The sequence below is a fragment of the Thalassophryne amazonica genome, chromosome 10 (genome assembly GCF_902500255.1).
Source record: "Thalassophryne amazonica chromosome 10, fThaAma1.1, whole genome shotgun sequence".
NCBI classification, from domain to species: domain Eukaryota; kingdom Metazoa; phylum Chordata; class Actinopteri; order Batrachoidiformes; family Batrachoididae; genus Thalassophryne; species Thalassophryne amazonica.
Window position 1 is genome coordinate 66,874,414 of NC_047112.1, and position 12,547 is coordinate 66,886,960.

The 12,547-nt window shown below is 43.2% G+C and overlaps 1 protein-coding gene across 1 annotated transcript in view; it reads right to left on the reverse strand.

Annotated features, from left to right (window-relative positions):
* Nucleotides 1–12,547, reverse strand: part of arhgap39 (Rho GTPase activating protein 39) — a 178,249-nt gene that overhangs the window by 115,773 nt on the left and 49,929 nt on the right. Inside the window, 1 exon segment of the mRNA XM_034180178.1 lies at nucleotides 3,479–3,898. Within this exon segment, the coding sequence (XP_034036069.1) occupies nucleotides 3,479–3,898 (420 nt within the window).

Here is a 12,547-nt window from a genome sequence, read left to right on the forward strand (position 1 = left end):
CTGTGTTCGGCCTTTCTAGTTTTGATTACCCAAGTTAGGTGGTTTTATGCCCTACACAGATTTTGTTCCTTTTTTGTGCCATGTTGTATATGTAGCCATAAGGTTATTTTAAGGTCCTGGCTTATATATTATATTCAGTGTAGTTATAGCCTAGTAAGTAAAACATTTTCTGTATTTTATGTTAGGAGCATAAATGTATGTGTATATTTTGCCTGTTGAAATAAGCTAACTCCAGGTTAAAAATACTTATCGTTTTATAGTGAGTAGATTTTATACCTTACTACGTTCGGATGAACAATTTATACATTTACTTGCCCATCAAAATAAGCGAACTTCGTCAAGTAATTTTTTCAGTGCACACATATGCAGTTACGCGAGGAACCTCATCTCAACGATGCACCTCATCTCGACAGTTATCTGTCGAGCGTAGGTGCCACGCACCTCATCTCGACGGCGCACCACATCTCGACAGAACACCCCCATTTCATGCCTCTTTTGTATTTTCTTGTAGGTAACTTTGCTTTTGTTGTTTGAGTTCTCTCTAGGTCTTTGATTGTTCCAGGTTTTGTTTCTATTTTGCTCTTCAGGTTTGCATTTTACTGTTTAGGCATATATTTGATATTCTGTGTATATTTTGATTCTGAGTAGTCTTGTGTTATGTCAACCTGGTCTCACGGAAAGTCGTGTTTCAGCAGCACGAAATATACATTAATCTACTGGTTCATGATATTGTGACAAAAAGCACCTAATTTTCATCATGGCAGCATAAATTCAATCCGTGATGGCTGCACGAAATTAAAAGTGAAGCAGGGGGTTTGGGGTGGCTATGGTTAGGGTTGTGGGGGTGGGTAACATTAGGTTATGGTTAAGGTTAGGGTCAGGGGTTGGAGTAGGGTTAGGAATAGTGAGTTAAAAAAAAAAAACCTGTCACGAAAATTTGACTAATTTCATCACGGGAGCACGAAAAAAAAAAACATGAGACTGGGCTGGTTATGTTTGTCTTGGCAATGCCTTGGTTTTGCTGCCCTCGTGTGCTGATTTTCAGTACTTCACTTCTCTGTTTTATTTAGTGATTACTCACACCTGTGTCAATTAGTGATCTTATTTATACCACGACTTGTTTGTCTTGAGTTGAGGGTCCATTGTCTTTCTGTGGATGAAATCAGAGCTCTGTATGTTCCTCTGTGTAGTAAGTACTGGGTTTTTGATTTTGTTTTTTCCCTTGAACAAGAATTGTACTTTTGTTAAGTTTTGTACCCTGAGTCCCTCACCGTTTTCTCCCATACCCCTGTTGGCTTTAACAATATTTGCTGTAAACAAATCACTTCTGGAGTCTGCCTCTGCATTTGGAGTTCTAAATCCTTTCATTCCAAGTCCTGATCATAACAACAGTTACTACATGGAATGAAAGTGTTTGTGCTTTATTATTGAGTGTGTTTTTTTCTATAAAACTTACCTGTTTTCCATTTCGGATAAAAGTGAGATGCATGCTTCTGTTTCTATTTAGTCTTAGCTGCTACATTAGTGCAGGAATGTAATGCCACATCAGATGACTGTGATGAACATGGCTGAACATCTCCTCATTCTCCTCCTCTTTTCCGGTTTGCGTTTCCTCCACCAAAGTAGTCCTCAAGCTTCCGTTGTGCCACGATAAAGAACCCAACGTAGAATTTAAAATCCAAATAAACAAACAAAAATCCTCCATTATTGCGCCTGTGCATGAGTGAATAATTGTCAAAATGTGCTTTCTTGTAGTTTAACCTTTCACAAAATCAATACATAAGCTTAACATGGCTCGCTATTTTGCAATGACCATCTCGCTTCAGGGAAGGCTAGAAGCTATGCTATCCCATAAGCAAGACAGACATCTGGAACACTGGTCATGTGACCTGCATGGCAACGTGGTTTCCATTTTTTAGTAAGTGAAAACATAGCAAACTTCTCTGTGTGTTTTGTAGCAGGTCGAGAGATATCGGAGCTCTATTGCTGGTTATACAGCCAATTAAATACAAGATTAGGGCCTAAAGCAATTGACAGCGTTTTCTGCTGAGCACAAAGTAACACTGTCACCTGTTTAAAACTCCACACATTTAATCGGTAAGATGCTCTCACCGCAGGTTTTACCACTCACTTATTCATCAACCTTCATCAAAGCCATTTAAAGATGTCATTCGTGACAAAAGTCGCAAACCGGGACTTTTGTTGTGGCCAAGAAACGAGAATCGTCCGTGACACACCAGACAGTTTTTATTTGTTCCTCATTAACGTGCATTTTTCGAGGGGCAGCCAACTCTCAGGAACATTATCTCCCACTTCGCCAGTTTGTAAACTGAAGCTACAGTCCCTCATGTAAAGGAATAATAATAATAATAATAATAATAATATTATCCTTCGTACATTATTTTTGTGGGAGTTCACTGATTAAGCACTTTTCCTGCCAATGCTGTCGCTCTCTGTTGCTGCCACCGTCTGTTAAGGTCTGTTACTGACTGCGCCTTTGTCCTCCAGGTCGAAGCTCCCTCCCTCTCCGCTCACTCCTGCTCTCTTCCGGCCCGGTTCTGAATGTCCAAGTATTCTCTTGCTTCGGGCTGTCTGCTGGAGCATGTCTGAAGCCCGGTTGCGTAGAAAATCACTAACAAATACAACCTCTATTACTACGAGAAAACAGTAACATGATCATGACGACACGCCGTTTGCTAACTCCTCACCAATGAAATTATACTGGTAATGGTAGCTCATTTTACAAGTGAAAACCCTCCATTTCTATTGAAATTTGTTAAATCCCCGACCACGTGAAAGCATGAGTGAAACGCACACATTCACCAACAATGAAATGGCGCTGCTGTTACCATGACAATCACGCAACAATGACATCACACTGTCTTCCTCCATCATGTGATGGCCACAAATGCGTTAGAGATCAGTTTTTAGGGGAATCCCAGAAGGGATTCAGTTCATTTTTCGGAAAATCTGTGCAGGGCGGAAATTTGCGGTACTGAATGGTGACGCCCAGTGGCACCCGCTGTGGTTAGAACGCTGTCTGTGACCACTCTCTGGGTGTGAACGCCATCATGTAAATACCTTGGACATTTGGGCTTTTCAAAGTGGACACTTTTATTCTTTCAGAAGCTTTTGTTCCAGGTTTTGACAACAGGAATATCCCTCTCCACCTCACACAAATGCTTTGTGTGTGTGTGTGTGTGTGTGTGTGTGTGTGTGCGCCTGTATGTGCACCCCTCTGTGGCACTCTGCCTGTAATAACATGTATATAACACCACATCATGATGTTATGCATGAAATTGAACACGACATGACTGAACTGATACAGCGCTGCCTCCTCCCAGTAGCGCACACGGTCCCCCTGTAACTTGGTGTGATGTGGTCTGGTATTATACCAATTTGTAGGTGGTATTGCCAGCTTGAGTTTTTCTATTTCAAACATCGACGCTGCACAAACTCCCTATGACACCATTCTTACCTTTCAGACTCGTCTCGGCTGCCTTGTTTTTCAGACAGCTCCTGCTCCAAAGACGAGGATGTGCTTCCCTCTCTGCTGACCCCGCTGTTCCGTCCTGGGCTGTTGTCGGCTGATGCTCTGCTGCCTCCGGCGGCACTCGCAGCCTGGGGGCTTGTGGAATCAGTGTGCTGCTTTAGAGTTTGCAGTTTGGCCAGGGGGATGATGTCACAGCCCTGAGGCCGATGCCACACTGTACGCTGGGTTGAGGCATTGTAGTAGTAGAAGCGTGAAGTGTTGGGGTCAAAGAGCTCCCACCACTGGTTGTCACCAGTCCGTTTGATGTAAACACCCTGTGGAGGGTCCCACACACATTCTCCCGTCAGAAGGTTGGCATACATGCGCTCCCGCGTACGTGGTTCAATGATTTCCACCCACTCCAACCTGTAGGGGGAGAGTTCAGAACAAGGTTTCAAACACTGACATAAACATGTGCTTCCCAAACATTTTCTGTGAGCCCCCACTTCACATTCAAAAACCATCATGTCACATCTCCCACCATTCTGTCTAAAATGAAACACGTTTGCAGTAACTGCATCACCAAGGGCTGTGACAGACGCACACGTGGACACAACTCACTTCACTGTCCCCTTTCTGGAGGGCAGGGGACAGAGAGGAGAGCAAATTAATACGATAAACACTACTTTGACATCCAGGAAGAAATAAAGTGCAGAGAGCTAAATGACCTGAAATCAAGGTCCAGGTGGAATAAAGTCCGACTAGACCCAGATCAACCACAACATTGTGGCCACCTGCCTAATACTGTGGACATCCCCACTTTGCCACCAAAACAGCCCGAACCCGTTGAAGCACAGACTCCACTGGAGCTCTGAAGAGGTGCTGTGGTACCTGGCACCAAGATGTCAGGAGCAGATCCTCCACATGGCTAAGGATCAGTGAGCTTTGGCTGCCCATCACCCTGTCCCTGTTTTATTGGTTTTCCAACTTTGAAAGACTTTAACAGACAGGATGCTACCGTAGTCGTCAGAAGCTAGCCCCCTGCTTCACTCACAGACCAAGAATTTAGAGCAACTGAAACTGAAACCTGCTCTGCTGTCAGCAGCATAATTAAGATGGAGGGGAAAATGCTTCAATTCAGCACTAATATCTCAGTCATATGAAAGGTAAAACTGATCAGTTTTTAATCTGGACTTGAATGTCTCCAGAGAATCAGACTGTTTTATCTCAGGAGGCAGACTGTTCCGCAGAACAGGTGCACGGTGAGAGAACGCTCTGTGGCCTGCTGACTTCTTTTGAACCTTTGGACCACACAGTAATACTGCCTCCTGAGAACACAGAACACAGGTCGGTATGTAAAAAACCTTAAAAATCGGACCTCATGCAGACAAGAAGCCAGTGAAGGGAGGACAGATTCAAGGTAATGTGGTCAAACATTCTGATTTGGTGGGCGCTAGTGAGCCAGCGATGGTGCAGGAAGCAAAGAAAAGTGCTCTGCAAAAATCCTCATTAAAAATATCCTTTTTGGGTGATATCATTGGATATACCACACCCATAGCTATTTTAATCACTTCTGCGAAAGCCAGTTATCATGCTTTGTTAATGGCGTCAGTTACACAAGTAACTGAGAGGATTGCCGCTGAAGAACCAAACTCACCTCGGGTTGAAAGTGCTTCCTGCAGGGCCACAAAGCGTTCTCTTAATTATTTGGGAGCAAATCGATATGTCGGATCTGAAGGCTGAGATTCTTTCATCACTTAATCAGAGCTCTGAACTGGTTTGAAAATGGGACTTCAGTCTACTTTTACCACAGAGTTTGAAACTATTAAAATTGAACTGTCATCTGTAAAGATGGTGTTTGCCAATACTATTGCTCTGAAGCACTCAGAGCTGGAGGGTATGAAGATGACCCTGCGGGTGATGGAGCAAGGAATTTCCACCCGATATGACAACACCCCTGTGCTGCAGACGGTGGTAAGAAAACTCAAATTTACTGTGAAAAACCTGTATTAGAAATGTCTTGATATGGAAAGGAGCATGAGAAGATCCAGAAGAGCCAGATTCCAGACCTCTGTGGCAAAAATGTGAAAAAGAGGTTTTGAAGCTTGAGAAGGAGATTCTGATCAATAGGTCTCACCACAGCTTGCAGCCCAAAAGACCAGACAGAAAACCCCGACCTGTCCAGCCCACTCTCACCCTTTTTTTTCATGCTCCCATCATGAAATGAGTCACATTTTCGTGATGTGTTTTTTTATTTAACTATTTTTAACCCTCTCACTTCCCCTCACCATAATTTATTCGTATGTGGGTTTGGAGTCACTGTGATCTCACAGGTGCCTTGCGGTAGAAAATATGCACCGAATAGTTTTTTGTGTTTTATTTATTCATTTATTCTTCTTTCTATTCCCTTTATTTTTCTTTTCTGTCCTATGTTATCATGTGCAAGTCTCATATACCAACTCAAATGACTTCTCAATGCCAATGTTTTAAAAATATTCTTAATCCTATAAACATGACATTGGATATGTCACCCATATATAATCCAACTGACTGCCAGGTCACATTTACAACATGGAATGTTAAATCTTTAAATAACCCTGTGAAGAAACGACCGATCACATTTGGACAATCTGGATGTTGGAATAGAATTCCTCCAACAGACGTACTTAAAAGTGTCTAACCGCTCCAAACTTAGAGGCAACTGGACAAGACTTTCATTCTGGATTCAATTCCAAGGACAGAGGATCTGTAATCTACCCTGTATAGTGTCCCATGTTGAGACAGACCCTGCTGGCCGGTTTGTTATAGTTGTTGGCCAATTACACAATTTTCCCATCATTTTAGCTAATGTTTATGCTCCCAATGTGGATGATGATGCATTTTTTAAATCTTTTTTCCATCTTACCAAATCTAGATACACATCATCTCATTCTAGGCGGAGAAATGAACTGCATAATGTCACCCTCACTTGATTTCAACATGCCACAAACTACAGGAGACCAAACAGAGAGGGTGCACCGATCATTAACAGCTAAACCACACAAACCCTCCACTGCACCAAGATCACTGATGCTCAAATTTGTGGACTTATCAGCGAAAGAAGCTGTCCTGAGACAGGCATGGAGCCAAAAGACTCTTTATAAAGAAGCTCCAATATTCTTTGACCATGATTATTGTCCGGAGCTGCAGAAAAGGAGAACACAGGTGCAACTGAAGCAGAAAAACATCCGAGCCAAATGTGTATACCCCACACAGCTGTTGTATGGCTGGGGGGCCTGGCTGCCTTTTTGTTTCTGTCTTTTGTTTTTCCTTCCAGGTGGCTTGCATTTGGGACTGAGTGGCTGTGTTGCTGAGGTTATCAGGACCTCACCCTGATCACCTGCGGCTCGTCAGGACTCACAGCTGTGGTGCATCTATATGGATTGGAACATGGTGGCATTTAAGACTGGAGTGTACAGTGTGTATTTGCCAGAGACTCGACCTTGTGACCAGACGGGTGAGATCGTCGTCTCGGGAGCCATCTCATCATCAGTGGATGCAGAGAACGTCCAGGGTTTGATGCACAGTCTGTGAAAGAGGAGGGGGTGAGGTCTCACGCTCGTCAGCACACTTCCTGAGGTACGTTAGATTTTGTGACTAACGTTTATACAGTCAGTAAATGTGGTGTCCCTCACAGCTTTATTATATTGAGCTGTATGTTAGTCATGTATCGGCTTCCACTGCAGTGGAGTTTTGTGAACTGGATGTTCCATGCCTGCAGGTTGGGAAGCTGATTAGTAATCAAGCCAGGAAGTGTTTGCTGTTTGTACACCTTTAAGTGTTCTCTCTGTGTGTAGAGTGTGGACTCACATAATGGTTCCTTCTTTCACAGACTCGGTTTGTTGCGGCCACCTGGGGGGTGTCGGCGGGGTCCTTGGGTCCGAACAGCTTCTGGCTCCGGACCGTTAGCGCTGCTGGGAGCGCACCACGCCAGACCGCACTTTCTTTTGTTGTTTTTTGTATCACTGTTATGTATTAAATTCAGTTAGCCTTTGTACCGTGCTCTGCTTATTTCATACTGGGTCCTTCAAACGCTGGTCGGTTCTCCGAGCTGCGTCCGACACATAACAGTCTCTGGCCAAACATCATGGACCCAGCGGTAGCAGAGACGGTAACGCGCCGGGAAGGCGGCAGCAGACGTTCAGAAGTTATCCTGATCAGTTGCGGGTGCTCTCCGCCCGGATGGTGCGCGTTGGAGAACCCATTACCGAATACTGATTTGAGCGCTCATGCAGCCATGTTCCTGTGTTTGTGCCTTATCCGAGGGTCGTGGTGGAGTGTGACTGGCGACGGCTTCGCGTCACGCTCCGACCGGATAAGAGGTTTAAACGGGAGCTGCAAGAGTGTGTCTGTAATGGGTGCACGCGCACGGCGGTGCTCTGTGGCACGGGTCGCTGTGCTTCCCGTGTGACAGTTGTAGCCCCGTTTACCCGGATGAAGATAACTACTGCGTCTGTTGTGTCAGCTCCGGTGTTATTTAGTTGAATCACATTTTTGGTTGTGTGTTGCTCACAGCTGCGCACAGAAAAGCAGCTCGTTTGTTTTCTCTGTCACCAAAGGGGGTTTTTTATTTTTAGCACTCTGGCTCCCTCTGTTGGTGACTGAGTCACATTACCGTCAAGCTCTTAAGTTGGAACAGGTGTGTTCCATTTGTTTGAGCTTGACGGTATAAATCACTTATTTGTTTTCAATCAATTCAATCAATTTTTTTTTTTATATAGCGCCAAATCAATCAATCAATCAATCAATTTTTTTATATAGCGCCAAATCACAACAAACAGTTGCCCCAAGGCGCTTTATATTGTAAGGCAAGGCCATACAATAATTATGTAAAACCCCAACGGTCAAAAACGACCCCCTGTGAGCAAGCACTTGGCTACAGTGGGAAGGAAAAACTCCCTTTTAACAGGAAGAAACCTCCAGCAGAACCAGGCTCAGGGAGGGGCAGTCTTCTGCTGGGACTGGTTGGGGCTGAGGGAGAGAACCAGGAAAAAGACATGCTGTGGAGGGGAGCAGAGATCGATCACTAATGATTAAATGCAGAGTGGTGCATACAGAGCAAAAAGAGAAAGAAACAGTGCATCATGGGAACCCCCCAGCAGTCTACGTCTATAGCAGCATAACTAAGGGATGGTTCAGGGTCACCTGATCCAGCCCTAACTATAAGCTTTAGCAAAAAGGAAAGTTTTAAGCCTAATCTTAAAAGTAGAGAGGGTGTCTGTCTCCCTGATCTGAATTGGGAGCTGGTTCCACAGGAGAGGAGCCTGAAAGCTGAAGGCTCTGCCTCCCATTCTACTCTTACAAACCCTAGGAACTACAAGTAAGCCTGCAGTCTGAGAGCGAAGCGCTCTATTGGGGTGATATGGTACTACGAGGTCCCTAAGATAAGATGGGACCTGATTATTCAAAACCTTATAAGTAAGAAGAAGAATTTTAAATTCTATTCTAGAATTAACAGGAAGCCAATGAAGAGAGGCCAATATGGGTGAGATATGCTCTCTCCTTCTAGTCCCCGTCAGCACTCTAGCTGCAGCATTTTGAATTAACTGAAGGCTTTTTAGGGAACTTTTAGGACAACCTGATAATAATGAATTACAATAGTCCAGCCTAGAGGAAATAAATGCATGAATTAGTTTTTCAGCATCACTCTGAGACAAGACCTTTCTGATTTTAGAGATATTGCGTAAATGCAAAAAAGCAGTCCTACATATTTGTTTAATATGCGCTTTGAATGACATATCCTGATCAAAAATGACTCCAAGATTTCTCACAGTATTACTAGAGGTCAGGGTAATGCCATCCAGAGTAAGGATCTGGTTAGACACCATGTTTCTAAGATTTGTGGGGCCAAGTACAATAACTTCAGTTTTATCTGAGTTTAAAAGCAGGAAATTAGAGGTCATCCATGTCTTTATGTCTGTAAGACAATCCTGCAGTTTAGCTAATTGGTGTGTGTCCTCTGGCTTCATGGATAGATAAAGCTGGGTATCATCTGCGTAACAATGAAAATTTAAGCAATACCGTCTAATAATACTGCCTAAGGGAAGCATATATAAAGTGAATAAAATTGGTCCTAGCACAGAACCTTGTGGAACTCCATAATTAACTTTAGTCTGTGAAGAAGATTCCCCATTTACATGAACAAATTGTAATCTATTAGACAAATATGATTCAAACCACCGCAGCGCAGTGCCTTTAATACCTATGGCATGCTCTAATCTCTGTAATAAAATTTTATGGTCAACAGTATCAAAAGCAGCACTGAGGTCTAACAGAACAAGCACAGAGATGAGTCCACTGTCCGAGGCCATAAGAAGATCATTTGTAACCTTCACTAATGCTGTTTCTGTACTATGATGAATTCTAAAACCTGACTGAAACTCTTCAAATAGACCATTCCTCTGCAGATGATCAGTTAGCTGTTTTACAACTACCCTTTCAAGAATTTTTGAGAGAAAAGGAAGGTTGGAGATTGGCCTATAATTAGCTAAGATAGCTGGGTCAAGTGATGGCTTTTTAAGTAATGGTTTAATTACTGCCACCTTAAAAGCCTGTGGTACATAGCCAACTAACAAAGATAGATTGATCATATTTAAGATCGAAGCATTAAATAATGGTAGGGCTTCCTTGAGCAGCCTGGTAGGAATGGGGTCTAATAAACATGTTGATGGTTTGGATGAAGTAACTAATGAAAATAACTCAGACAGAACAATCGGAGAGAAAGAGTCTAACCAAATACTGGCATCACTGAAAGCAGCCAAAGATAACGATACGTCTTTGGGATGGTTATGAGTAATTTTTTCTCTAATAGTTAAAATTTTGTTAGCAAAGAAAGTCATGAACTCATTACTAGTTAAAGATAATGGAATACTCAGCTCAATAGAGCTCTGACTCTTTGTCAGCCTGGCTACAGTGCTGAAAAGAAACCTGGGGTTGTTCTTATTTTCTTCAATTAGTGATGAGTAGAAAGATGTCCTAGCTTTACGGAGGGCTTTTTTATAGAGCAACAGACTCTTTTTCCAGGCTAAGTGAAGATCTTCTAAATTAGTGAGACGCCATTTCCTCTCCAACTTACGGGTTATCTGCTTTAAGCTACGAGTTTGAGAGTTATACCATGGAGTCAGACACTTCTGATTTAAAGCTCTCTTTTTCAGAGGAGCTACAGCATCCAAAGTTGTCTTCAATGAGGATGTAAAACTATTGACGAGATACTCTATCTCCCTTACAGAGTTTAGGTAGCTACTCTGCACTGTGTTGTTATATGGCATTAGAGAACATAAAGAAGGAATCATATCCTTAAACCTAGTTACAGCGCTTTCTGAAAGACTTCTAGTGTAATGAAACTTATTCCCTACTGCTGGGTAGTCCATCAGAGTAAATGTAAATGTTATTAAAAAATGATCAGACAGAAGGGAGTTTTCAGGGAATACTGTTAAGTCTTCTATTTCCATACCATAAGTCAGAACAAGATCTAAGATATGATTAAAGTGGTGGGTGGACTCATTTACTTTTTGAGCAAAGCCAATAGAGTCTAATAATAGATTAAATGCAGTGTTGAGGCTGTCATTCTCAGCATCTGTGTGGATGTTAAAATCGCCCACTATAATTATCTTATCTGAGCTAAGCACTAAGTCAGACAAAAGGTCTGAAAATTCACAGAGAAACTCACAGTAACGACCAGGTGGACGATAGATAATAACAAATAAAACTGGTTTTTGGGACTTCCAATTTGGATGGACAAGACTAAGAGACAAGCTTTCAAATGAATTAAAGCTCTGTCTGGGTTTTTGATTAATTAATAAGCTGGAATGGAAGATTGCTGCTAATCCACCGCCCCGGCCCGTGCTACGAGCATTCTGACAGTTAGTGTGACTCGGGGGTGTTGACTCATTTAAACTAACATATTCATCCTGCTGTAACCAGGTTTCTGTTAGGCAGAATAAATCAATATGTTGATCAATTATTATATCATTTACCAACAGGGACTTAGAAGAGAGAGACCTAATGTTTAATAGACCACATTTAACTGTTTTAGTCTGTGGTGCAGTTGAAGGTGCTATATTATTTTTTCTTTTTGAATTTTTATGCTTAAATAGATTTTTGCTGGTTATTGGTAGTCTGGGAGCAGGCACCGTCTCTACGGGGATGGGGTAATGAGGGGATGGCAGGGGGAGAGAAGCTGCAGAGAGGTGTGTAAGACTACAACTCTGCTTCCTGGTCCCAACCCTGGATAGTCACGGTTTGGAGGATTTAAGAAAATTAGCCAGATTTCTAGAAATGAGAGCTGCTCCATCCAAAGTGGGATGGATACTGTCTCTCCTAACAAGACCAGGTTTTCCCCAGAAGCTTTGCCACTTATCTATGAAGCCCACCTCATTTTTTGGACACCACTCAGACAGCCAGCAATTCAAGGAGAACATGCGGCTAAACATGTCACTCCCGGTCTGATTGGGGAGGGGCCCAGAGAAAACAACAGAGTCCGACATTGTTTTTGCAAAGTTACACACCGATTTAATGTTAATTTTAGTGACCTCCGATTGGCGTAACCGGGTGTCATTACTGCCGACGTGAATTACAATCTTACCAAATTTACGCTTAGCCTTAACCAGCAGTTTCAAATTTCCTTCAATGTCGCCTGCTCTGGCCCCCGGAAGACAATTGACTATGGTTGCTGGTGTCGCTAACTTCACATTTCTCAAAACAGAGTTGCCAATAACCAGAGTTTGATCCTCGGCGGGTGTGTCGTCGAGTGGGGAAAAACGGTTAGAGATGTGAACGGGTTGACGGTGTACACGGGGCTTCTGTTTAGGGCTACGCTTCCTCCTCACAGTCACCCAGTCAGCCTGCTTTCCCGGCTGCTCGGGATCTGCCAGGGGGGAACTAACGGCGGCTAAGCTACCTTGGTCCGCACCGACTACAGGGGCCTGGCTAGCTGTAGAATTTTCCACGGTGCGGAGCCGAGTCTCCAATTCGCCCAGCCTGGCCTCCAAAGCTACGAATAAGCTACACTTATTACAAGTACCATTACTGCTAAAG